At 37.8% G+C, this 24,969-nt stretch overlaps 2 protein-coding genes across 3 annotated transcripts in view; one reads left to right on the forward strand and one right to left on the reverse strand.

Moving 5' to 3' along the window:
• cplx2l (complexin 2, like) overlaps positions 1–24,969 on the reverse strand; it is a 58,443-nt gene that overhangs the window by 15,074 nt on the left and 18,400 nt on the right. The window contains exon 2 of the mRNA XM_017425560.3: positions 20,535–20,637. The gene's annotated coding sequence lies outside the window, so the exon portion shown is untranslated. The remainder of the gene's footprint in view (positions 1–20,534; positions 20,638–24,969) is intronic.
• Positions 9,766–24,596, forward strand: gne (glucosamine (UDP-N-acetyl)-2-epimerase/N-acetylmannosamine kinase). 2 transcript variants are annotated; one of them, XM_017425675.2, is made up of 14 exons: positions 9,766–9,886; positions 14,180–14,251; positions 14,543–14,691; positions 14,857–15,103; positions 15,300–15,507; positions 16,328–16,480; positions 16,799–17,011; positions 17,516–17,603; positions 18,188–18,398; positions 19,333–19,462; positions 19,544–19,765; positions 20,486–20,668; positions 21,938–22,054; positions 22,452–24,596. In XM_017425675.2, the coding sequence occupies exons 2-14, from the start codon at positions 14,198–14,200 to the stop codon at positions 22,685–22,687; spliced, it is 2,211 nt and encodes a 736-aa protein (XP_017281164.1). In that variant the 5' UTR covers positions 9,766–9,886; positions 14,180–14,197; the 3' UTR covers positions 22,688–24,596. The 2 variants fall into 2 exon arrangements, with proteins under 2 accessions (XP_017281164.1, XP_017281165.1); XM_017425676.3 differs by lacking the exon at positions 9,766–9,886 and adding an exon at positions 9,951–10,124.

Genomic DNA, 24,969 nt, shown 5'->3' on the forward strand with positions numbered 1-24,969 from the left:
TGATAAGACTCCAAAAAATATGACATAACACAGTGTGATACAATATAGCAGAAATTGGTGCAATATAGTACAGTATGATATGATATGGTGCAATACAATGCAATATGATATGATACAATGTGTAGTATGATATAACAAAAAAGGAGAGTAATGTAATGTATAATACAATAATGTTCAGTTTGATCTGATACAATGCAATACAATATGATACGATAGATATATATATAATTCAACATGATGCAACGCAATATGATACAATACCTTGTGATATGATGCGATGCAATGGAATACGATATGATATGATATAGTGCTATATAATGCAATATTATGTGATACTGTGTGATACCATGTACTACAGTATGCTACATCACTTTGCGATGTGATACAATATAATATGATACAATGCAATATAATGTCTTATCCCTTAGGGAAATTTTGCTTTAAAGTCAATGCTATCCAGTTTTTTTCATGTTTGTTGTATAATGTTTCCACATCTAAACAGAAGCATATTTACTGGACTTCACTCGGTGGAAGTGACTGGGTTTCCACCCATGGATAATGTCACCAGAGCCATATTGTGGAGTCAAGAGGTCCTACACTCTCTGAGGTCCAACAGAGGGGGAAAGGAGTGGTGAAGGAAGCAGCTCAGTGTGACATTTGGAATAACTCCAGTGTGAGGAGACAAAGGATGACATAAACAAATAAAAACTGAGAGGCTGTAAGGCTCATCTGAATTCCCTGGCTTATATTTGACAAGCGAGACATCAAATTAAAGGGGCCCCTTTTATATCGTCATAAAAGCACAGCCATGTTAATGTTGTGCCGTTTTTATAACGATGGCTCTGAACAACCTGTTTTTGTTCTCACCTGGTGGTCTGATCACTGGACAGTACTATTACCCTTTACTGCCCTACATTTACTTCCTGCAGGATATGAGTAGTGCAATTCCTCCATGTTGCCTTTCGTTCTCATTTGTATCTTCCCCTGCACCTGTCTGAAACAGGAATACAATACTGCAGGAGGCTGGGCCCCCACTCTCCTCTACAAAAACACTTGGAAAGCATCCAGAGCCGAGCGCATCGTGCCCTAGAAAGCTAGTGCAGTAGAACTGTCACGGAGCAATGCGGGGAAGAGAGAGAAGTGGAAGAACAGTGGCAGATAGATCAGCGCCCACCACAAATACGAGCACACAGGTTGTGCAGAGAACGGCAGCATTAGAGCTTTGAATGCCTCCGAGTAGATTTAGGAATAAATCTGAATACAGCTCATAACACTTAAATACTATTAGGTCAACACTGCTCCTGCTGCTCATATGACACCAAATCAAATACTGAAAAGCTGCGTTTATGCTCAGTCACATAGTGCTTACATGTGCAAGCTGCCATTTACTGATACTGCCTTCTCATTCCCTAATCTGAAGAGAAACAAAAGCTTAGACAGCTGAGTGAGCATTTGTGTGCTGTTTCCACCTGAGGAGACGAAACTGCACTCCAGGCAGTTTCCTGCAGCGCACATCTGACAGGCAGTGCCTGTCGTAACCAAAGCTCCTTTAAAGAAAACACGCTCCTGTTGTAATCAGACATTAATACATATCAACAGGTTGATGGAGCTGCACAGTCACCACAGATAATAGCTTAATATTAGCTAAAGGTTAAAAGTAACAAAACACTACAACTAAAACTTTTGAAACACATGCAAATAGTAGCAAAATACCAACTAAAGATAGCAAAATGCAAGCTAAAAGGCTAAACTAGCAGAACTCTATTTAAAAGCAAAAGCATTTCTAAAAGCAGCAAAACTCTAGCTGAAATGCAAACATAACAAAACACTATCTAAAAGCTAAAAGTACCAAAATGCTATCTGAAATGATAAAGCAACAAAAAACTTATCTAAAAGTTGAAAGTAGCAAAACACTTAAATGTATGAAAATGCTAGGTCAAATTAGCTGAATGCTAGCCAAAAATCTCACAGTAACAAAACATTAGCTAAAAGTAGCAAAATAGTAGCTAAAAGCTAAAACTAGCTAAAGGCTAGCCAAAAGTTAAAAGTAGCAAAATACTAGCTAAAAGCTAAAAGTAGCATCAAAATAGAACAAGTATGCTGAAGTAGATTTCTAAGTCAAAAATGTTTTTGGAAGAATTTGAGATCTTTTTGTTTTTTATGGGAACTTCTTTTTAAAAAAAGTTAAATATTTTGAAACATTTAAAAGTTACAAAGATCAAAAGTCATCGTCAAAATGTTCCATGATGTGGACAAAGAGAGCATCGCTGCAGTGTGAAACACAACGAAGGAAATATTTTAGCAAGTTTTGTTCACAGGAAAAATGTAACTGGAAGTTTGGCGGCAAAAGGTCTTTTCTTTCAGGCAAAATTTTTACAACAAAAGACTCATTGTGTTATTTTTAAATAAACCACCCAGCCTGGTGCTGTTCAGAACAACTGGAGGTGTGGAGATGTTGGACTGACAACACAACTGCCTTATTCTGATGAAAGTGAAACAGAAACAAAGAAACAAAGAAAGAAAGAGAACAAGAAGAGCCAACGTGGAGAGTGAAGCATGAAATATGAAACTCAGCATCTCCGGCTTTCAGGGAGCCTACCTGCATGCAGCTAAATAAATACGAGCCTGCACTCATATCAGAGACAGAGAACCTAAAAAGAGTGTTTATGGGCTTCTGTTTGCTTGCTGACTGCTTGAAGAAGTTCTCCTAATTAATAGCAGAGGGTATTTGGCTTAAAGCAGTTGTTCCCTAAATTAGAAATTGCTGCGCTGTCCAACTTGGACAAACTAGACACATTAGCGCACATGTTCCTGGAGTCTTAATAATGCGCCGTAAAATATAATGGCTGAACATTTTTCTGGACAAAACACTACAAGTCAGCTTTTATCTTTAGAGAAAGAAGTACATAAAAATGTGTTAGTCATGCTGAATAAGGCCACTGTTCAAAGGAGTCATTAATACTCTTTGTGTCTTGATTAGTAGGTTTATCAGCTACGTTTATCAGACGTGTATGGTTTAGCAATATCAAACAAAGTGAAGAAGTCTTTTTTTATCTGAAATAATTGGTTTTTCAAGACTTTCCCACTCAGCGGACATACGTATGAATCGGATAAGTACCTTGTAAGTACAGGATAACAAGTCACACGATAATACAGCCTGGTCCCTGTCCTTGTACAGGGTACATACCCGGTAAGTACCCAGTATGTTCCAGTTATGTACACAGTACATACCAGATGAATACCCAGTAAGTACCCAGTACATACCCAGTCATACTTAGTATGACCCAGTACATACCCAATATGTACCAGAAAAGTACCCAGTAGGTACCAGTTATGTACCTAGTACATAACAGATGAGTAACTAGGAAAATATCAAAAATGTATTTTGTATTACCTGGTATGTACCAGGCAAGTACCTGGTACATACTAAGCTTTATAAAGATTTTTTTTTCTAAAAAACCAGAGCATATATCCTTTAATAAAAACTCAATAATGAAAGAAAAATGTTTAAAGATTTGACAAAAACATCTTTTATGTAGTAGGGTTTATCTATTCCAAGCATTTTAGTTTCTTACATTATAGTCTTACTGGTAATTTAAAGTTTTCTGTATAAAATATGTCTTTTTGAAGTTAGTTGACAAACACATTTGATCCTAATTACAGTATTCTTTCAGAAACGTGCCTTTCATGAATCTAAGCATGTTGATGGCGTTCTCTGCCTTCTTCCAGAGACACAAAAGCACAAAGTGCTGATGGAGAGTTTTCTTCTGCTGCAGACATCTGTGAATACATTATATGCACGCTCACAGGGGGCATACATATTTGATGACTATAAAAAGGTGAGGCTGGGGGAGAGGTGTAATGGTACTCCTGCTACTTCAGTTTACTCAACACAGTTTCTGCCTTTAAAACTGCGTTTTGATATTCAGAACAGCAGCAGACAGAGCAAAGGAAACACGTTTGGCACTACGAATAAAAAGCATAATTATGGTGAAGCTGTAAGCAAGAAATCTTTTCTTTTTTTTTGTATGTTTTTTTTTGTGTGGAATTTATTCTCCATCCTGTTTCACTTTTAAAAGTATGCAGAGACGACAACATAAATTGTCCCAGTGTCGACAGTTTTCAGCTGATGTCTAGACGAAGCTCTAGTTTTTGTTCTCCCCCTCTCAAAACTCCAGCTGGAAACACCCGGACAGCCTCTCCCTGCTTTCCATGTGACTTTGCAGATATGATGTGTGCCCTTGAAAGCAACCTTGGCTTTCATTGCAGTCATGGCGTCGAGAGCAGCTACACTGCTGCCCCCAAATGGGGAAAAGGGAAAGTCTGATTACAGCACAGTTCTGCAGTTTTCTGATAATCTTTCAGTCACAGAGACACGAGGAACTCCTCTGAATGACTCTACAGTCTGACAGTTGGGGCGTTGGATTTATAAAAATTATCTGTATTGCTCATATGGTTTATTCTTTGATATGAACATTTTTAAACCCTTAAACACGTATGCTGGTGTGGATTCTCAGTCATCCAGGCCATGGTAAATTAAAAAAAAAAAAGTTAAAAAAGCAAAAACAACTAGACTTCTATTCTGTAGTTCAAGACGTTTGGCTTCTCATCCGAGGAGCTTTCTCAACTCAGAAATAGAGAGTGTGGAGTTGAGCTTTTAAAGCTGAGATGTGATGTAAGCTGGATAGCTTGCAAATTGTTCTGACAAGATGACAGCACGTTTAGCGCTGCAGTCCTTCCTAAATAAGAGAATAAGTTTAAATTAAATGAAATTGAATATCTGAATGTAACAGGAACTTGAAATGACTTTCATATTAAAACTTGAGAAGAATAAAATACAAACTTATCAAGAGTGTGAAAGTTAATAATTAAATTAAATTAAATTAAATTAAATTAAATTAAATTAAATTAAATTAAATTAAATTAAATTAAATTAAATTAAATTAAATTAAAACCTAAGAGGGACTTATTTTCAGATCAGTTGTTTATGTTTGGAGCTGACAGGTTTTTAAATGCAGGTGAAAATATTTTGTGCTACATATGAAACAAAACTCAAAGGTATTTTGTTTTGTGGGATAATCTTGTATCAAACCAACAAATAAACAAATTTTAAAAATTCATCATTTAATCTCAGTTAAGCATTTGTTTAAATTAAATTAAAAAATTAAAATCTAACAGGCAGCAACTCAGTCACATACCTGTTTCACAAACAGCAAGTAAACAAAACAAACAAAAATACACCTCAAATAAGTTCCTTAGAATTAAAGATGCAAATGGTAGAACATGAAAAATTCAACTAAAAGTTTAAACTAAAACTTATGATTTCTAAGAAAAGTTTCAAAGAATGTGGGATTTGCATGAATTGTGGTATGGAAATAAAAACAAATAAACAACTTGAAACATTTTTACACACAACAGGATAAAGTTAAAACATTACTCAGTGATTGTAAAGTTTAGACTTTCAGGTAGCACTAAATTAAAATAAAAAAATAGTAGTATCATTTGAAACCTATAGAAAACACACAAACAAATAAACTGAGTTCAAATGTGTAATATGAGCCGTTTAGATTTGATTACCAAAGAACTGCCTTTTCCTGTGTCGGGGTTTTAATGCAAAGTCTTTAGTTTTGCATTTGAGTCACAAATAAGCACATAAACTCACACACACACAGCAGCACAAAGAGGACAGGGGATTTCCTTTCCTGCAGCTGAACAGACACCAGCAGACACCCACAGAAGAAAAAAAAACTGCCGTTACAGATAAGTTACTTCATCACTTTTACCTCTGCGTCAGATGAGGACTGAAAACTAGTGAAGGTTTAAGTTTGCCCAAAGAAGTCTGTTCCTTTTATTTCTTCATGTTTCACAATTATGCAAACACCATGAAGAGGTGAGGTTACTCTAACCGGTCGGATATCCAACACTGAGGCAGATCGTGTTGCAAAAGGGCAGCCCTTTGCCACTCTGTTACAAACATATGAATACATTAAAAAGAAATTGTGATCTTTGTGTGTGTGTCCTGCATTATGTGGTCAGAACACATCGTTTGCTGTTTCGTTTATTTCAGAAAACATTAAACACCAGAAAGGGGAGGAGGTCATTCAGCTTTTGTAGATTAAAAACAAACAAAAAAAAAAAAAAGGAAAACATGAGTCACAAAGTCCAGTGCGTGATTCATCATACACTGGACCTCTTCGTGTTTTTCCTGCAGCACATTTGGCCTCAGTCCACTGTGCTGTAATGTATGTATGTAGAATGCTGGAAAGGCCTTTCTTTGCACATTTGTGTGAATACTGAATGTTTTCAGTTCTGTCACTGATCCTTAACAGCTGCTGTGTACGATGCTTTAAGGAAGTTAGTGAATAGTCAGGCCACATCTCCTTCGTAATCCATAGGGTTTAATTTGATGTTGGCCCACCCTTGCAGCTATAACAGCTTCAACTCCTCCTCTTTTCCACAAGAAAAGCAAGAAGGCCTGGCTCACAGTCTCTGCTCTAATTCATCCCAAAGGTGTTCTGTCAGGTTGAGGTCAGGACTCTGTGCAGGCCAGTCAAGTTCTTCCACACCAAACTGATCCATGTCTTTATGGACCTTGCTTTGTTCACTGGTGCACACTCATATTAGAACAGGAAGGGTTCATCCCCAAACTGTTCCCACAAATTTGGGCGCATGAAGTTGTCCAAAATATCTTGATATGCTGAAGCATTAAGAGTTCCTTTTACTAGAACTAAGCAACTGAGCTCAACTCCTCAAAAACAACCCCACACCATAATCCTCCCTCCACCAAACTTGCAGTCAGTCAGACAAGAACTGTTCTCCTGGCAGCAGCCAAACCCAGACTTGTCCACCGGATTGCCAGACAGAGAACTGTGATTTGTCCCTCCAGAGGACATGTCTCCACTACTCTAGAGTCCAGCGATGGCGTGCTTTACACCACTGCATCCGAAGCTTTGCACTAAACTTGGGGATGGAAGGCTTGGATGCAGCTGCTTGGCCATGGAAACCCATTCCATGAAGTACAATCAATCAATATTTTCAGAGTTTCATTAAAAATGTATCCAGTGGCTCATGAGATAGTTTGTCAACAGACAGAGGTACACACACAAGCACACTGACTGATGGCAAAAACATCAAAGCACATATTCCACTTTTTAGCAATGAGCTATAATAAATGTATAAACGTGTTTTACACAGTTATTTGTGAAAAAAAAATAGCATCCAACAAATACCATGCAAACATGATACAAACATGCAAACAACATGTAAACATGATGTAAATAACATGCAAACATGATGCAAATAACATGAAGCAATTTAAATAAATAAAACGTTAAAACTCAGAGGATGTAACAATAGGAGGTTGAAAGAGTTGGTGCTTGAAAAGAAGGGCGTACCTCTCCTGAATACTAATGTGTGCGTCAGTGTAGCAGTCAGGATGTACAGTTTACAGTAACTGAATGTGTGATTGGAGACAACAGTCGGTCCTGCAGAGCAACACTGCTGATGAAGCTGAACGTCACAGCCTGCTGCACTGCCCACGCCCAGAGAATCCCCCCAGGTTTGTGTCTGCTTACAATCAACACAAGCACAGAGAAAAAGATAAAAGCAGTGCTTTTATTTCATTTTATTTTTTATCCGCTGAGCTGCCAGCAAAAGAAGCAACCAAAAAGGGGAGAAACAGTATGTAAATTTCTGTCTCTGTGCATGTCCCACTGTGTCTCACACACACACACACACACACACACACACACACCCAGCACACCTCCCTCCCTCACTCAACCCCACACTCACTTATCGATCTGTAAGTGCTTTGGAATTGGTTCTCTTTATCTTCCAAGCCTTCTTTCTCTACCTTGGTCCATAACACTAAAAACTTTTTCCTATCCTTTCTAAATTTTAGTATTTTCTAAAAATCCAACCCATCTCTTTTGCTCCCAGCAGGATCCAGTGTTCTTATGCAACCCCAGCCCCCTTTGAGGGGGGAAATAGCCCTGCAATGCAGCAGAGTGATAAAATAAACAGCATGCAGTGTATGAGGGCGACGTCTGAGACAATACGCTGCAACTGCAACCAGCTGTTTGATGTGGATTGACATCTCCATAAATTATGTTCGAAAGCTTTATTTCATGTGTGTGATCAAGATCTTTTTACAAGGGTAACCTGACCAAGAGGTCAGCAGCACACGTCATAAAACAATGATCAAAAACAAGTAACAGTAACAGTTTGACTCACATAAGTGATTTTCAAGTTAAAATGAAAGGCATAATGGGAATTTTACCAGTGGCTTAAAACACAGGTAATGTTTAAAACACAAGCAATAGTTAAAAACACACGCAATGTTCAACATCTGTCTTTTAGAATAGAACAAAAAGCTCAAAAAAAAAAAAAAGATTCAATCTGGCAGTTTCAGATTAGCCTGTCGGTTGTTCCATGCTGAGGGGGTAGCAAAACTGACAGCTCCTTTCCCTAATTGATTTCTGACATGAGGAACTAGTAGATGGACAACACCGTTAGAATGTCAGGCATAGCGGCTGTTAGTTCTTTGTAAAAAAATAAATAAAATGCAAAAATATGGAACTGAGCCTTGTAGGATCTTGTAAATTAAAGTCACCATAGTCAAGTAAAGGCAAAAAGGTAGCTGTTCTAAGATCTCCCTAACTCTGAATGGGAAACAGGATTTACTTCTATAATAAAAAAAACAAGCTTCAGTTTCAGTTTGACTACCAAATTAGCAATGTGAGCTTTAGAATATTGGTCACAATCAAGGAGAAAACCAAGTATTTATCATTTGAAACAGGCTCTATATGTTTTCTTTGTGGAGTTAAAATTGATAGGATATTCCTTGATAGCTCTCTTTTATTAGAAAATACACTGAGGTTGGTTTTGTCTGCATTTAAAACCAGTTAAAGTTTTTTGCAGATGGAACGGAACAATATTCAAAGTATCGTGTAAAAACTCAAAAACCTTAATGAGAGAAGATGAACCACAATAAATAGTGGTGCCATCTGCACAAAAATGATAGGAAACATTCTTCAATTACTGCACACATGCAGCTCAAAGTAAAAGGTAGTTGTATTTTATTGGAAATGAAATCTGGCTCCTAGAAGTCACACCTTGAAGTCCAACAAGGGTTGTTATAATTGTGTAATATCCTAGCATGTAGAAAAAGATTAATCTTCTTCTTTCTTGATCAAATTATCTAAAAAGTGTGCGTGTGTGTGTGTGTGTGTGGGGGGGGGGGGGGGGCTTTTTGTTGGAGTGGAATCCCCAATAAGCTGTTTTGTAGGCTGGCTCTGCTGCAGGGTAAACAATCTATTTCAGGAATTTGACAAATCATGTGCGATTGGTCATGTGCTGTTTGGAAATACATTCAGTCGGTTAATTTAAACTTTTATTTTGAAGGTCTGAACTATTTTCATCCGGTCTTTTTCCTGATGAGAAGAAATATAGCAAGCAGATTTATCATATAATAGTCATATGGAATCGTCCGATCAGTTTATTTTACAGAAGGGGATTAGAGCCATGAAGACACACATTTTTGTTCTCCCCCACAATTCTGACTTTTTTGAGAAAGTCAGAACTCGGAATAATGCATTAAAAAATAGAAAAAACTTTCCCCATATAGACAAAGCATTTTCCCCCTCCCAAAGCCTGCAGCTTCTGCAAAAGTTGGGTCCTCTTGGATTGTAGGAGTAGGAGGAAATGAATGTGGCATGCACATGACTAGAAGGAAATATACGTTTAAAAAAAAATAAACGTAGAAGTATGGTTCGATATATGGTACAACGGGCTGCCATACTATGTTTTGGCCACGTAGGAGACCCCGGATGCCCCACGGCGTGGTGACGTCGCATGCTAACGTCTGAAAAACATCGGCAGATGAGATGTAAGTATCTATGCGCTTAATTGACCGTACTGTGAGAAAAACACATCGCCGTTTAATCTAGCTAACCCTTGTTCTCCGGATATACACAGCGATACAACAAACCAACCCCAAAAATAACAACTACCTGTTAAGGTTTTCTTCATATCAGCTAACATTAGCTAACATAAGGCTAGCTGCGAAACGTTCAGTCAGTGTGAGGGTAATTCAGAAATCAACAGTTCGGAAATCCTATCATTGAGTAAGTGATAGACTTATCTTATGTTATCTGTTTTTTTGGTTTTCTTTTTTTCACATACTGTAAATAAGCTAACTGGCAATCTCCGACTCAAATAGCTAAACCATAGATAGGAACATTGGGTTTAAAGCACTGATGTGATTGTTAAAATTAAGTGCCTTAATATTTAACCAGCTAACAAACTTTTCTGGCTACAATTAAGTCATTAAGGGTTGGCTTGGTTTTCTATCATGCGTCATTTGGACATAGCATTCATCCCATGGTCTGATAAAGTATTGAGTTTGTAATGTTTGCCAGACTTTCTTGCAATGTTTGCAAGTTGTTTTGAGCAACATTTGGTCCATAGTTCTTCAGGCTTTTTGAAGATCTTTCAAAGTGATTTTGTTCCTTAAACACTGGATGCTTTTTTGTTGTTCATTTTCATTTTCAGGTACACAGGATGGTGTCTCTCGGGTCCTTTTTTTTTTTTTTTTTTTTAAGTTGGACTTTTATTTAACCAGGTGAAAGTTTAAAAAACCTCCACACTGACAGCTGCAACCAAGCCGCATCAGAAAAAGCTACAGTTTAACTCAAAATCGATGTCGTGTAAACTGCGCCTCAGGCTGGTTTTATTTTTTTATTTCTTTAAATGTGCCCATTATAGTAAAGAGGGAAGATCTATTGTATTTGTTGGGCCAAAACATGCAACAGAAATTTCCTTAAAAGAAAAAAAAAACAGTATCTACTTCTAAAAAAGGAGCATCACAAACGTCGGAGGCCTTTGCTTTTCTCTGCCGTCCTGGTAGCAACATCTTGTAGTTACAGATGTTTGGAGAATTTTCTCAGGGCTTCTCTTGTGTGCGTCCAACTATTGATTCTAGTTTCTGGAGACTTTAATAACATTCTCTTTTGAATATTTGATTTGTAATTATTAACTTTAAATTGTACACTTTGATTACTACTTTTGTATAAATTGAAAGCAGCAGAATCTTTATTAATGATAGGCTACTAAATGCTCTTTGTTTTCTGATTACAAAGAGCCTAAAACTCTGAATAAAGTTTCTACATTTGATATCTTTGCAACGATGCAGGGCGGCACTAGTTCTTGTCAGCAGTTTGATCTAACCTTAGCCATTGTTAATTATAAGATTCAGAATTACTTCTGCCATGCTAAAATAATTGGAACCCATTATTCAGTTGTATATATGTATAGAATTTGCAGTGAAAATGTTTTTCTGCATCATCATGACGTTATTTTTGAACACCTGTCTGGTAAGGCAGGCAGGTGTGTCTTACCTGGAGAACTTCTCGCAAGCAAAACATGGTTTAGCAATGTCTGTTTTTAATGAAGATTTTACGACCTCAATAAATACATTTTACGAATGCTTGTGATATGAGACAGAAGGCCTTTTCATCACACCGCTTTTCTCAATTAGTGTGTGAAATCCTTTGATTTTTTGCCAATGTCACACTTCAAAGTACAAAAGGTACATGAGTACATGAGTCACATGACTAGTATGTGGCTTGCTCTTTCTTCAACACAGGCGTGTTTTACCCCTAATTACTATGTCTTTTGTAATGCTCATTATGTTAAGTCATGATCATAAAAGCAGATATCAGTTTCAAGGGTCAAAAAAACAAAACAAAAACAAGTACATTTAGTGTGCAGGAAATTTTCTTGTTTCTTTAGGTATTTTGCAATAAGTTTGCAGCTGTTACACAAGTCGAAATTTTGTATGTGGTGTTTGTAATAGGTTTGTAATGGTCGTAGGTTGCATGTTTTCTTTTATGGTTCATCAGTGTAAACTGACATTGAAACAAGTCTCTGGTTAAATTTGATGTCAAAATACCTGTGCTCTTTGTACCAGGATGTCTCAACTCTGTCAACATTGGTGGCTGTTTATCCACCCGGTAATGTGGTTTTCAGGGAGTTTGTGGAGTTGATGTCCGTCCCTCATGTCAAATAAGGCGTTGATATCATCTGATGGTAATGTTAAGCCCTTGAGGGACTTTATTAGATAGGGTTAGGCTGCCATAACTCATCTTTTTTTATTTTATTTTTGGTGGGCATAAGGTTTTATAAAGGAAATTTCAAACTGTTATAGTTTAGGCCTAAGCAACTCGGTTTTAAAACCTGTGATGTTGTATGAACAAAGTGAGCGTTTTAGATAATAAATTAATGATGTAGCATTGTTGTAAACCTGGAAGTAAAATCTTTTAAAGCTGTGATAGCTTTATATATCTTTTTTTTTCTTTAATATGTTAACAGCCTTGTTCCGAAGGTAGTTGGAAAAATTATTTATAAGCCAACATTAGAGGAGCTACAGGGGTAGCAGTAGACTAGAAACCAGCATTGTACAAAACATCGTTTGGACATTCTTCCATTTTGTTTACAGATCTTCAGATTTGGATTAGTTCACCAACAGCAATAATATTGGTAACTGATGTTAGAGTTTTTATTTCTTATATGAAACAATGATAGAAACAACAGCAAATATGTGAACAAACCAGCTTCTACAGCTGAACTGGGCAGTATTTCTTTACTTAATATATTCCTGTTTTCTACTGTCTGCTGCTTTTATTTGTATGAATTGTGTGTGTGTAAGAAGGAGAGAGAAAAATGTCTAGTTTTACTTAAAAATGCACAAATCAGCAGTTCGTTTACTGAATGAATCCCTCCCCTGACATCTCTGACAGACTCCTCTCTCTGTGTAGCCGATGTTAGCGAGCGCCACAACACTACAGGAGCAAGCAGCACGTTCACTTAACGTAAATGAGAGTCCTCTTTCTTTTCTGCTTATTGTTATGACCTAAGGACCCACCCCCGCCTCGCTGCTGCGTTTTTTGTTTTTTTTTCCCTTTTTTGTTCTTATTTTTCTTATTTCTTTCATATTTTTTTATTTTTCTCAACTGAACTAAGTAAGAAACAAATCCATTCAAAGCAAAGATATTGTTCATCAGCCTTGTTTGTTCATTGAAGTAATACAGTGTACAAAGGTTTTGCTGTAATTGAGCAACTGGCATCTGCAACACAAACCTTCTAAAACCATCTAAAATTTAGCATTTTTTTATACGAGCATATGAGGATTATGCAGTACGTTTTATGGTTTTATTACTGTATCAGCACATTATATGTTGTCTAACACATCAAACTATTTCTGAGACCATAAATCTACCTAAATGGTTGGACAAAGACTTCATAAACCAGTAGTAGAAAGAATAGGTAGGTATGCCACACCTGAATTCATTTCATAACTGAACTTTTTTTTTTTTTTTCCCGAATGTTGCGTGTTAACAAACTAGACAAACAAGCCAGTCCTAAAAAAAAAACAAGACAAGATGCCAGATATCAATCAACCTTCAAACTTAACACCTTAAGTACTTAAAAGGATCATCCGTTCATTCATCCATTTTCTTTACCCGCTTCGACCTGTCCGTGTCGTCGGGAACTGGTGCCTATCCCCAGCAGTCACTGGGAGAGAGACAGTGGACATCCTGGACAGGTCCCAAGTCCATCACAGGGACACATAGGGACAAACAGGATAATCAACCTTTTCATGCTTTCATTCTCACCTAGGGACAATTTAGAATTACCAGTTTCAAAAAGATCTTGGTTCTTTTTCAACTTTGCTCAGTGTTTCACTATGGGAACCGCCTCAGCGTGACCAACTACAAAAGCTCCAATGACATGTCTTTCCAGCCAATTGTGTTTAAAAATGGTTCATTTCTCAAGGCTTCTAATGCTCAGCTGCTCCCCCTGTTGATCAAAGGTCTGAGACAAATAATGGAAAAATATGAGTTTAGTCAAGCATCTCATTTTCTCAACATGTGTTCCTTTCTTCGTCTTGTAAAACACCGTTTCACAGCATGCTTCACCACCTCTAATGGTTTATCATGGCAAACATAAACCTTATAGCATTTTAGTATAGTTTTGTTTTGTTGTCATGCTTCAGACTCTGAACACTTGGAAGACTCGAGTATGACTTGTGGATAATGTTTTTGTAAAGACACTAATGTATAACATGCATTTGCGTAACTCTGAGCTGGATCTCATCTACATTTTTGTTTCTTTTTTGTAGGAGTTGTACTTTCTGAAAATGCATAGAAGCAGAGAAAAGATGGATGTAGAAAAAATGGAAGCCCTGAATCAGGTGCGACTCTTTTGCGATGCCAAATTTTCACAAATGTGTTGCTGCCATAAAATTCAAAATTACCTTTTCTTTTCCTAAAAGTTATGGTTTTTGGTGTTAAACATTTTGGTTTACCATTTTCCATTGTGAGTAAAATATTAGTATATGAAATCTGTGACTCTTTGCATTCTTTACTATATTCTGTTGTAATAATTAGGAAATTAGTAGGTGTGGATTTGAGAGGTGATGTTTTATGTGTTTTTATGTAGTATCTTTTCATATGATAACATTTTTTGTTCTTTATCCGTGAAGAGTAAGAAGAAACTGAGAGTGTGTGTGGCAACATGCAACAGAGCAGATTACTCCAAGTTGGCCCCCATCATGTTTGGGATAAAATCCAACCCAGATGAGTTTGAACTGGAAGTTGTGGTGCTTGGGTCCCATCTCATTGATGACTACGGGTAAGACCATTTGGCTTTTTAAATAAGCTATCGTAAAACATTGAAGTTTGCATCTGCTTCTACATGTGTTGAGTTTGCATTTTGTATTTATCATAAAGGTCTGCACTTTTTTCTAAGCTTTTTCTCTAATGTTTTGATGTTTTCCTTCCATTTCCCGCTCTCTAGAAACACTTTTCGTATGATCGAGCAGGATGATTTTGATATTGGCTCCAAGCTGCACACCATCGTTAGAGGAGAAGATGAAGCAGCTATGGTGGAGAGTGTTGGCCTGGCGTTGGTGAAACTCCCTGATGTCCTACAGAGACTGCACCCTGACATCCTGGTGGTACACGGCGATCGTTTTGATGCTCTCGCCCTGGCAACTGCTGCAGCACTGATGAATATCAGAATATTTCATTTGGAGGGAGGCGAGGTCAGAAAGTTTCGTAGTTAAGCAAATGATTTGTTTTATCTTGCACCGTGCATGTGTTGAGCACGCTTTATGCTGCTGTGCATGTTTAGCCTTTTGTACTGTGAAAATTTCTGCTGTATAAGAACCTTCCGAATATTTGTTATGAAGTTATACCCAGCATAAAGAAATTTTCTCATCTCGCCCGTGCCCTTTGCAGATTAGTGGAACAATTGATGATTCAATCCGCCATGCGATCAGTAAGCTAGCCCATTACCATGCCTGCTGCACACGAATGGCTGAGCAGCACCTCATTGCCATGTGTGAGGACCACTCTCGCATCCTCCTGGCTGGCTGCCCCTCGTACGATAAGCTGCTGTCAAGTCATTGCAGAGAAGACTACATGGATACCATCCGGAGCTGGATTGGTATGCACAAATAAAAGAATTTAAAAAGAAATCTGTAAAATTTATGATTTGTGTAAATTGACACCCTACAAGCCAGTAACAATTCTTTCTCTCTTTTGTGTTCAAACTATGCATTCACTGAGATTGTCCTGGTTGGTTAGTTTGCTATCTTTATCCCACTCCATAAGAGCTGAGAAAAAAAATATTTTTATCTGAACAAAACATAGGTTCCCAAATTCCATTCATTGCTATCAGGATTCTTGTCTTTCATCTGTCTTTTTTTTTTCTCTCTCTCTCTGTCTCTGTCTCTCTCTCTTTCTCTCTGTATATATGTATGGATGGATGGATAGATAGATATAGCTGGGAGTTGGCACAGTGGTTAAGTCACACGACCTTTGGTATGGGAAGATCGAACGGGAGACGTTTGAGCCATTAACAAGGTCTGCGTCAGATGTTGGGTCAAAACAGGAGATAGAAGCCACTGACAACAAGAAAGAAAGCTCCTCACAATGCACGGAGGGTTTCACCCTAAGTCCAGCACCCTGACACTGTACACTAAGAGAAAGGAGGGAGTCAGAGGACTCATGAGCATCAGAGCCACTATACAGGATGAAACAACCACGCTTTTGAAGACCTAATATTTCCAAAAAAGACTTTCTGAAGCTTTTGCTTGGGATCATTATTTTAAAAAATGCAACAGTATTTATTATTTATTATTTATTATAACTTGCGATTATTAAGAGGATTTGGGCTTTTTTGATTTTACATTTGAATTAAACTATACTATACTTCATTGTTAAAGACAGTAGGTCATGTGTGATGTTTTTGGTTTCTTTTCTAGGTGACAACATACAGGACCATGACTACATTGTGGCGTTACAGCATCCTGTCACCACAGACATCCAGCACTCTATAAAGCTGTATGGACTGATGTTGGACGCACTAATCTCCTTCAACAAGAAGACACTCATTCTCTTTCCTAACATCGATGCAGGTTAGAGATACTTACAGGGCCTTGCAAAAGTATTCATCCCTCTTGGTAATCTTTCTATTTTGTTGCAACTTGAAATTAATTGGATTTTAAATTTGATTAAAAATGAAATACACTGGACTTGTTCTTTAGTTTGTACTTTCATGTGGTCACTTTGTTTTTCCTCATACATCAGGTTTACAGGAAAAACAACAACGCTAAACAAACTTATTTTAAGACACCCTGGAATTGTGTAGAGCTGACTTTAATTGACCTTCCAGACTTATTTAAAAACACGTGTTACTGCTACTAGCTTCTAGTGACTAGAACTTCTCTTTACAGGGAGCAAAGAGATGGTCCGTGTTATGCGAAAGAAAGGCATTGAGCAGCATCCAAACTTTCGGGCAGTGAAGCACATTCCTTTTGAGCAGTTCATCCAGCTTGTTTGTCATGCTGGTTGCATGATCGGGAACAGCAGCTGTGGCGTGAGGGAAGCCGGTGCCTTTGGCACACCTGTCATTAACCTGGGAACCAGACAAACAGGCAGAGAAACTGGTAGGTTTCACTTGTTGCTAATAAGGTCGTGAATGCCTTTTTTGTTTTTTGAAGGCAGTTTCTCGTCTGACACAATTACATTTTGGAAGATTGTGACAAAAATGGCCGTAGGGCTGAACTATACAGCAAAAAAAAACAAAAAACTTTTCTATATAGATCAGTCTTGATCATAAAAAATACATCTTTTTGGAGTGTGTTCAAATATTCAATATAAGAAAACTCCAGTAGTCTTAGTTCTACTATCTTTGTGTTTCTAGTGGAACGGTTCACATATTTTTAATTTGATATGGTGTTGTCACTACTCAGTAATGGGTTGTTGTCTCTGTCACTAGAGCCACTATCATTATTGCATTATGCAATTTTGTTTTTTGATTGCCCTGCTCTACCTCAAAAGCAAGGTTCCATCAAAGCACCGAGTTTGATTTTCTTAAATTGCTAATTCAACCATTTATGTATTTCGCCTGATATGTTCTGAACAACTGTGGTGACATTTCTGTCTGTCAGGTGAGAATGTTTTACACGTCAGAGATGCTGACACCCATAAGAAGATCTACCATGCACTGGAGCTACAATTTGGAAAGAGATATCCCTGGTATGTACTGGCCTTAGTTCTCTACTTTTTTTAATTGTGAAAATCCATTTAAATTGAATTTTCACTCTAACTGTGAGTTACAATAAACTTAGAGTTGTAAATTGAACTTCGTTCTCATTTTGTATGCATTTTTAAGAACATAATTCCACTGTTTTCAGTGTAAGAAATAATGATTCAAGAGGTAGACATCAAGAAAATCTTAAACTTTGCCATACTAAAGATTGGGTTTTGTACTCTTGATAACAAGATGTGATAATTCTTAAAGTATAAAAGCAAATCCAAATGTAATTTGGCAGTTTGTGCAGTATGTCACGGCTCCCAGGGTGCCTGTCATACTAGGAATCCCCATTAAATGTCAACAGTAATCACTTGCACATGTTCATTTGAATCATGCACTAGGAAATAGCAAAACATGGAAGGAGGCCAAATTTATGACTCAAATATACACAATACAAATGTAATACTTCTTACATTAATCATGTTTGTGTGTTTCACCTAAAAATCTGCTTATGACTGTTGTAATACAAAAAAATAGATCTAAAAACACATAATAATGTGAATGAACAATATTTGTTTCGAACCAGCTCTAAAATCTACGGCGATGGAAACGCGGTGCAGCGTATTCTGAAGTTTCTGCGAACTGTTGACCTGAACGAGCCCCTGCAGAAGACCTTCTGCTTCCCCCCCGTGAAAGACCCCATCTCTCAAGACATCGATCATATCCTGGAGACCCAAAGTGCTCTATCCGTTGACCTGGGAGGAACCAACCTCCGGGTGGCAATTGTCTGCATGAAGGTAGGTTGCATAAACTGTTAAACGGACAGACAAAAGTATTTATTCTTACACCTCTGTTCCCCTGGTTTTATTATTCCCTTGTTCATGTGTTTTTGTCTGTGGTGTTCGCAAAATATCCCATGAACGTGATTGCACATCTGCAACCGATTAACTTTTGGAGTCAGCCTGATTCAAGATGGTCGCCACAGCTGATCAACCTTAAAAAATACATAACATGCCAATGACTCAGTCAGTTTTACAGATATTGAGCTGACATTTGTATTAGCTGAGAGTAATCCCCAACAAATGCTCCAAGTGCTGTCTGACAGCACAAGATCTTTGTCTAAAACTTTGGTATTAGCTGTTGGAGTCAACTATGTCGGTCTGTAATCTGATGAACCACTGGATGGGTTTTAACAAAAGTAATTATTAGATCTTTGTGTACAACTTAGTAACTTTTGTAGTCAATTCAAGATGGTCGCTAAAGACAGTTAACCATAGGAACACAAAAATCACTATTCTCAGTCAATTCTACAGATATTGAGCTAAACTTTGGTTTGGTGTTACCGAAGAAGGATCCCCAACACATTCTCCTAGCGCTAACAGATCCAGTGAGTTCTCGCAGTGGTGTCTAAGATTGCACACAATGTTATTCTCAAGATTTGACCAAAATGGCCGTAACTCTGCTCCTCAGCATTAGTTTAAAACTCGAGCAAAAAAGCACCGGATGATATTTGTTCCTTCAAGGAATGTTAGAACACTTAAAGATGATTGTTTCACTTTTAAAAGTTCAAATAAATGTAAACTAAAACCTATAATGTTCAAGGGGGCTACGTTGAATGATACAAATATATAAATATTTTTTAACTTTTCATGTTTTTTACATCTTCATTTATTCATTCCTTTGGATTTTTTTTTTTTTTATCTCTCTGTCTGTCTTTCTGTTTTTGTCCAGGGCAACATATTAAAGAAATACACTGAAACCAATCCGAACACCTTTGAGGAAAGGATGTTTCTGATAATAAAGATGTGCAAAGATGCCATGCGGGATGCTGTGGGCCTCAACTGTAGAATACTTGGTGTTGGTATGAAAACACATGCAGCTCAGTTTCCTTAAAGAAAACCAGCTGTGAGGATGACACATATGCTTTCAATCTGCTTTTCAGGCGTTTCTACAGGTGGGCGTGTAAACCCACAAGAAGGTGTTGTCCTTCACTCCACGAATCTGATCCAGGAGTGGTCTTCTGTGGACCTCCGGACACCCATCTCAGACGCTCTAGGCCTATCAGTCTGGGTCGACAACGATGGAAACTGTGCTGCACTGGCTGAACGGAAGTTTGGTCATGGCAGGAGAGTGGAAAATTTTGTCACCATCATTACAGGAACAGGTGACGTTGTTTTTTTTTGTTTGTTTGTTTGTTTGTTTTCTTTCAGTTGTGTGTTACAACTAAAAAGCATGATCACTGACAAAACGGGTACATTCAGAATTCAAATAATATCTTTTATATGTTTTTTTTCCACAGCAAGTAATCATTGAGCTTTTTGCTGCGTTAATCTTAATGACTTCTTTTAAATGTGTAATGTTATGATCAAAAATGAAACTTTTAATGCCACAGTGACAACTAGTCTCCACTTGTTAACATTCGTTGCCAAGCTGCCAAAATCAATTGAAAAGCTGAAAGTTGCTCTCAAAATGAAACCAAAGTCAAAATGAAAACTTTTTTTTCTTGTCAGATCATCACTGCAGAATGCAGCAGCCATTAATCTTTTTAAGATAGTTAAGTTAGAAATCTGTGTCATTGTGTTTGTGTTGATTATATGCATTTCTTTATATGTAATGGTAGCTTTTGTAGTATTTAGAGAAGTTTTGTTTGAAGTTAATAAGCGTTAAATTGTGAAATGTTGGTCTGGCTAATGTTTTACTTAGATTTACCCAGACATTTGACATAATTTAGCTCAGCTTTCACGTATCATTAGTTGAATCATAATCATTAAAACCTGACTTTTGTAACTGACTGACTCAATTTTATGAGTTAATTTAAGTTAATCAAACTAATTGCTCAGTTGATCAAAATCTCAAAGTGAAAATGACTATTTTGACTCTGTAGGTATTGGAGGAGGAATTATCCATCAAAATGAGCTGATCCATGGCAGTACCTTCTGTGCTGCTGAGCTGGGTCACATCAAGGTTTCCCTGGAAGGTCCAGAGTGTTCCTGTGGCAGCCATGGCTGCATCGAGGCTTACGCATCCGGCTTGGCCCTGCAGAGAGAGGCAAAAAGACTGCATGATGGTGAGCAATTGCTTTTGTTTCTTAGGCTTCTGGGTATCATGTTCCTAAAGCAAAGAACAGTTCCTCTAAAAATAACATTTTTAAAACAAAATTTTAATTTGCTGTTTTTATTTTTTATGCCACCTACAGAATAGTTTGCAGCATTGCTCAAAAGCATTGTATTAGTAACACAAACTGAGTACTGGGTATTTCTAAATTAAAATGACTTGAAGTACAGTATGTCTGTACCTTCACACATATATGAACTTGAGTGACATCCCATGAAAATGTCCAAAATATATTGTTATCCTGAAGCATTAAGAGTTCCTTTCACTGGAACAAAGCGGCCGAGCCCAACTCCTAAGAAACCACCCCACACCATAATCCTCCCTCCACCAAACTTGTACGGAGACAAACCCAAACCCAGACTTGTCCATCGGATTGCCAGACAGAGAAGCATGATTCGTCCCTCTAGAGGACATGTCTCCACTGCTCTAGAGTCCAGTGGCGGCGTGCTTTACACCACTCCATGTGATGCTTTGCACTGAACTTAGTGATGTAAGGCTTGGATGCAGCTGCGCGGCCATGGAAACCCATTCCATGAAGCTCTCTACATCCTGTTCCTGAGCTGATCTGAAGGCCATGTGAAGCTTGAAGGTCTGTAGCTGTTGACTCTGCAGAACGTTGGTGACCTCTGTTCATTACGCCCCTCAGCATCCGCTGAACCGCTCTGGGGATTTATGTGGCCTACCACATGCTGTCGTTCCCAATCGCTTCCACCTTGTTACGATCCCACTAACAGTTGACTGTGGAATATGTAGTAGCAAGAAAAGTTCACAACCGGACTACTTGCACAGGTGGCATCCTATCATGGTACCACACTGGAATTCACTCCTGAGAGCGACCCATTCTTTCACAAACGTTTGCAGAAGCAGTCTGCATGCCTATGTGCTGATTTTATACACCTGTAGCCATGGAAGTGATTAAAACACCCAAATTCAATGATCTGGATGGGTGAGGTAATACTTTTGGCAATAAAGTGCATGTTAAATAAAAATGAATTCATATCATTATCCGCAATTGTCACCTATTTTAGTGGCAGTTACCACTATAATAAAAACAAGCTTGAGAAGTGAAGTGAGCAGCAAACAGATCTTTAAAGAGAACCCTATTAGTTTTTAGTAGCCTTTTACACCTTTTGTGTTTCCTCCTAATTTTTTAAACACTTTACATATATTACAATTTATATATATATATTGCGTTTTCCTAATCTGATGCTGTTCTCTCCAGAGGACCTGCTGAAGGCGGAAGGGATGGATATAAAACTTTCTGAGCCAATCACTGCTGCCCACCTCGTCAGTGCAGCCAGAATGGGGAATCCCAAAGCAGAGGCAGTTCTTTGCAAAGGTTAGTGCACAAAGCACACAAACACACACACAATCATAATTCTCTTTGAGAATTTAAACTTTTCTACAACAATATGGCAACTTACAATGTAAACAAGTTTCCACCACAGTAGTGTTTTTCTCTCATAGCCCTAAACTTGTTTTTAACATTGAGATAGATTAACGATTGGATAGATATGCTGCTGATCACATAGGGGAAACTGTTTTACAGGTCATGTTTGACATCTGATTATTGGGGCAAAATTGTGGCCATATATATATTAACTGGCAAAAAATATCAAGAAACCTAGCGGACCAAAAAAAAAGTATAGAAGCTGTATCAGTTTGGAGCCGTAGATGCAGACAGTATGTCCGAAGCCTAATCAAAGAAAACCTCTACCTCTGTCTTCTTCTTACAGCATCCACAGCACTTGGTGTGGGGATTGTAAACATCCTCCACATAGTCAACCCCTCACTGGTGATTCTGTCAGGAGTTTTGGCCTCTTACTACAAGGAACCAGTACAGCACGTCATCTCGGAGAAAGCGCTCATCTCCTCCCAGAGTATCAAGGTCGTTACAACTGACTTGGACGAGCCAGCTTTACTTGGAGCTGCTAGCATGGTGTTAGACTATGCAACAAGGAGGACATATTAAGGGCTCTAGTGTTGGTTCTGGAAATATTAGGGCACTGATTACTTTTTTTGAACTTTGTTTACCAAAACATATAAAAAATATGGTTCTATAATGTACATGGGCTAGTCGTATAAACTGAGGTTTAATTCTAAAGTAAGAATATTGAAATTGAAAGTAATTTTTGGGGTATATTGCACAATGGGCATATTAGAACACTGATTTTTGGTACTTCGGAGAATTTTCTTGATGATACGTTACTGGTTTATGGATCTTCTTGACTTAAGTTTTCGGTTTCGCCGTTGAAGTGTAGCTCAGTGGAGCTGACATCAACTGATTGACTCTGTGATTTTCGAGTATTTCATTTATTTTTCCAAAAACTAGGCTGGTGCATTTGCTGTATGTTGTAGGTTATTTTCCATCTGAACTACGAGTGCTGTCAAATTCTTAATGTTGTGTTAAGATGAACCTGAGCATGCAATTTATTTATATGAATGAAGGATTCACACGCCACAGTAAAGTCTCCGTATTCCTTCTGGTGAAGTCTTCTCTTCATGGTGGAATTGAGCTCTTTTCTTACATGTTCAAACTGGGCTTGTGGCCTCTTCATTGGGTATTACCCTTGTACGTAAAAGTACAAAGGTAGAATTTGGGAGTCAAAGTAGGTCAGACAACACATCTGGGCTGGCAGTAGAAGTAGTCTGAGCCAAACTGGAGTGTGTGAAATGGGAGGGGATTCGTACTCTTACACCCTGGTGTTGTGACTGGGCTGCCTGTTTGGTCTGAAGGGGAACAGCAGGGACTCTCAACAAGAGCACTTTTGTGATATGGTGCAACAAGTTCTTAAAGTGTTGTGGATAATGCTATATAGGCTAGCTGGAGAGTGTTCTACACGGGACTAGATAAATAAATGAATGGACATTTAGGTCCATTCATTTATTTGTTTATTTTTCTCTAAGAATGTAACAAATTGTTGATTTGACCTTTTAGCTTAAGATGCGTTTCACTGGGACCAGAACTCCCTGGACCTCATTTTAAATTTGCCAGAAATTATGCTTTTCAAATGGTTGCCAGATCTTTCCACCTTAAAGAGCTGTAATCTTCCACTATTTTGGATGGTTATTGCCTCAATTTAAAGCTAAAACTCTTCACTTTCAGCCCATATACATTATATCACCTCAATTTGAATATGATTTTTTAAAAAGAACCTAACTTCAGCCCTGGATCATTTAGGACTGTTTCCAACAAGGGGACCTCTTCAAAGCTAGAACAAAAGACGGTGTGTGCTAAATTAAATGCTAGCAAAGTTTATTCTATTTAAACTGTTCTGCAACTGCTTCCGACTTCAGAAGGTAGTGCTGCTTGAGTCGTCCATAAAGGTAGAAGCCTGGACACATGATGTGAAGTAAGGCAAGTATGAAGGGCCTTTAATGCAGTGCCTCCAGTGAGATCAATATTTAATGAAGTCCCAGAGTTTAAAAGTGACCAAAATGCTGCGAAGACGTTCTTCTGTATTGTAGCTTTTGTTTCCATTGTAACTAATTCATTTGTCAGTTCTCAGTGTATCCTCATGAATGTGTCATTCTTAAGTTCATTTCTGTTTAAGTTTAGACAGAATTGCCAAATGTTGTGTTACATTTCTACGTGTTACTATATCTGTTATTTTAAGGTGGTACAGAAACTATGCTGACAAATGTTGTGTGAATGTTTTATCATTATAGCTGCTTCAGTATAATGAAGGTTCCAAGGTGAGAAGGTTTGGGTTTGTTTTTGTTTTTTTTAAATATGTATGCCATTTTACCACTAACCTTAAGAAAAAGATAGCCTTTTGAAGAAAAATTACAACCTTTCTATGTTCTACATACTGCAATATACAGTACATGGTGTTTTACTTTTTAAATAAAATGCAATATGTTTATTGAGAATTGTTGGGCCAAATGGTGACTATAATCTTTTGAAAATTAACAAGAAATACTTTGTTTGATTAGAATATTCTAACGCTGTTCACAACATTACAGTTACTAACACTGATGTATTTCTAAGTGTAAACTGTGAATCGGTCTTTCCACTCACCATCTATGATCATTGGCGCTGAATAGCTTCTTCACTTTTCTAGGAATGTATGCTCCAACAGGAAACAGCTCTGATTTACCCTGAGATTGTTCTTGTGTTTTAAAGTCAGTCCCACCTACATGTGACAGGTGAGTCAGGTGAATGTTCACTGGTCACCTGAGCCTTCTGAGGCTATCAGGGATGTTAATTATTCACCAGCGGGGACATTCTGCCGGTAAAAGGACACAACTGTT

The sequence above is a fragment of the Kryptolebias marmoratus genome, linkage group LG3 (assembly GCF_001649575.2).
Source record: "Kryptolebias marmoratus isolate JLee-2015 linkage group LG3, ASM164957v2, whole genome shotgun sequence".
NCBI classification, from domain to species: Eukaryota; Metazoa; Chordata; class Actinopteri; order Cyprinodontiformes; family Rivulidae; genus Kryptolebias; species Kryptolebias marmoratus.

Excerpts from the sequence above, each read along its gene's own strand:
- gne (XM_017425675.2), top strand. The coding sequence starts at position 14,198 with ATGCATAGAAGCAGAGAAAAGATGGATGTAGAAAAAATGGAAGCCCTG. Across the intron at positions 15,508-16,327 it reads TACCATCCGGAGCTGGATTG|GTGACAACATACAGGACCAT; the intron begins GTATGCACAAAT and ends TTTCTTTTCTAG. Across the intron at positions 22,055-22,451 it reads AGAGGCAGTTCTTTGCAAAG|CATCCACAGCACTTGGTGTG; the intron begins GTTAGTGCACAA and ends TTCTTCTTACAG.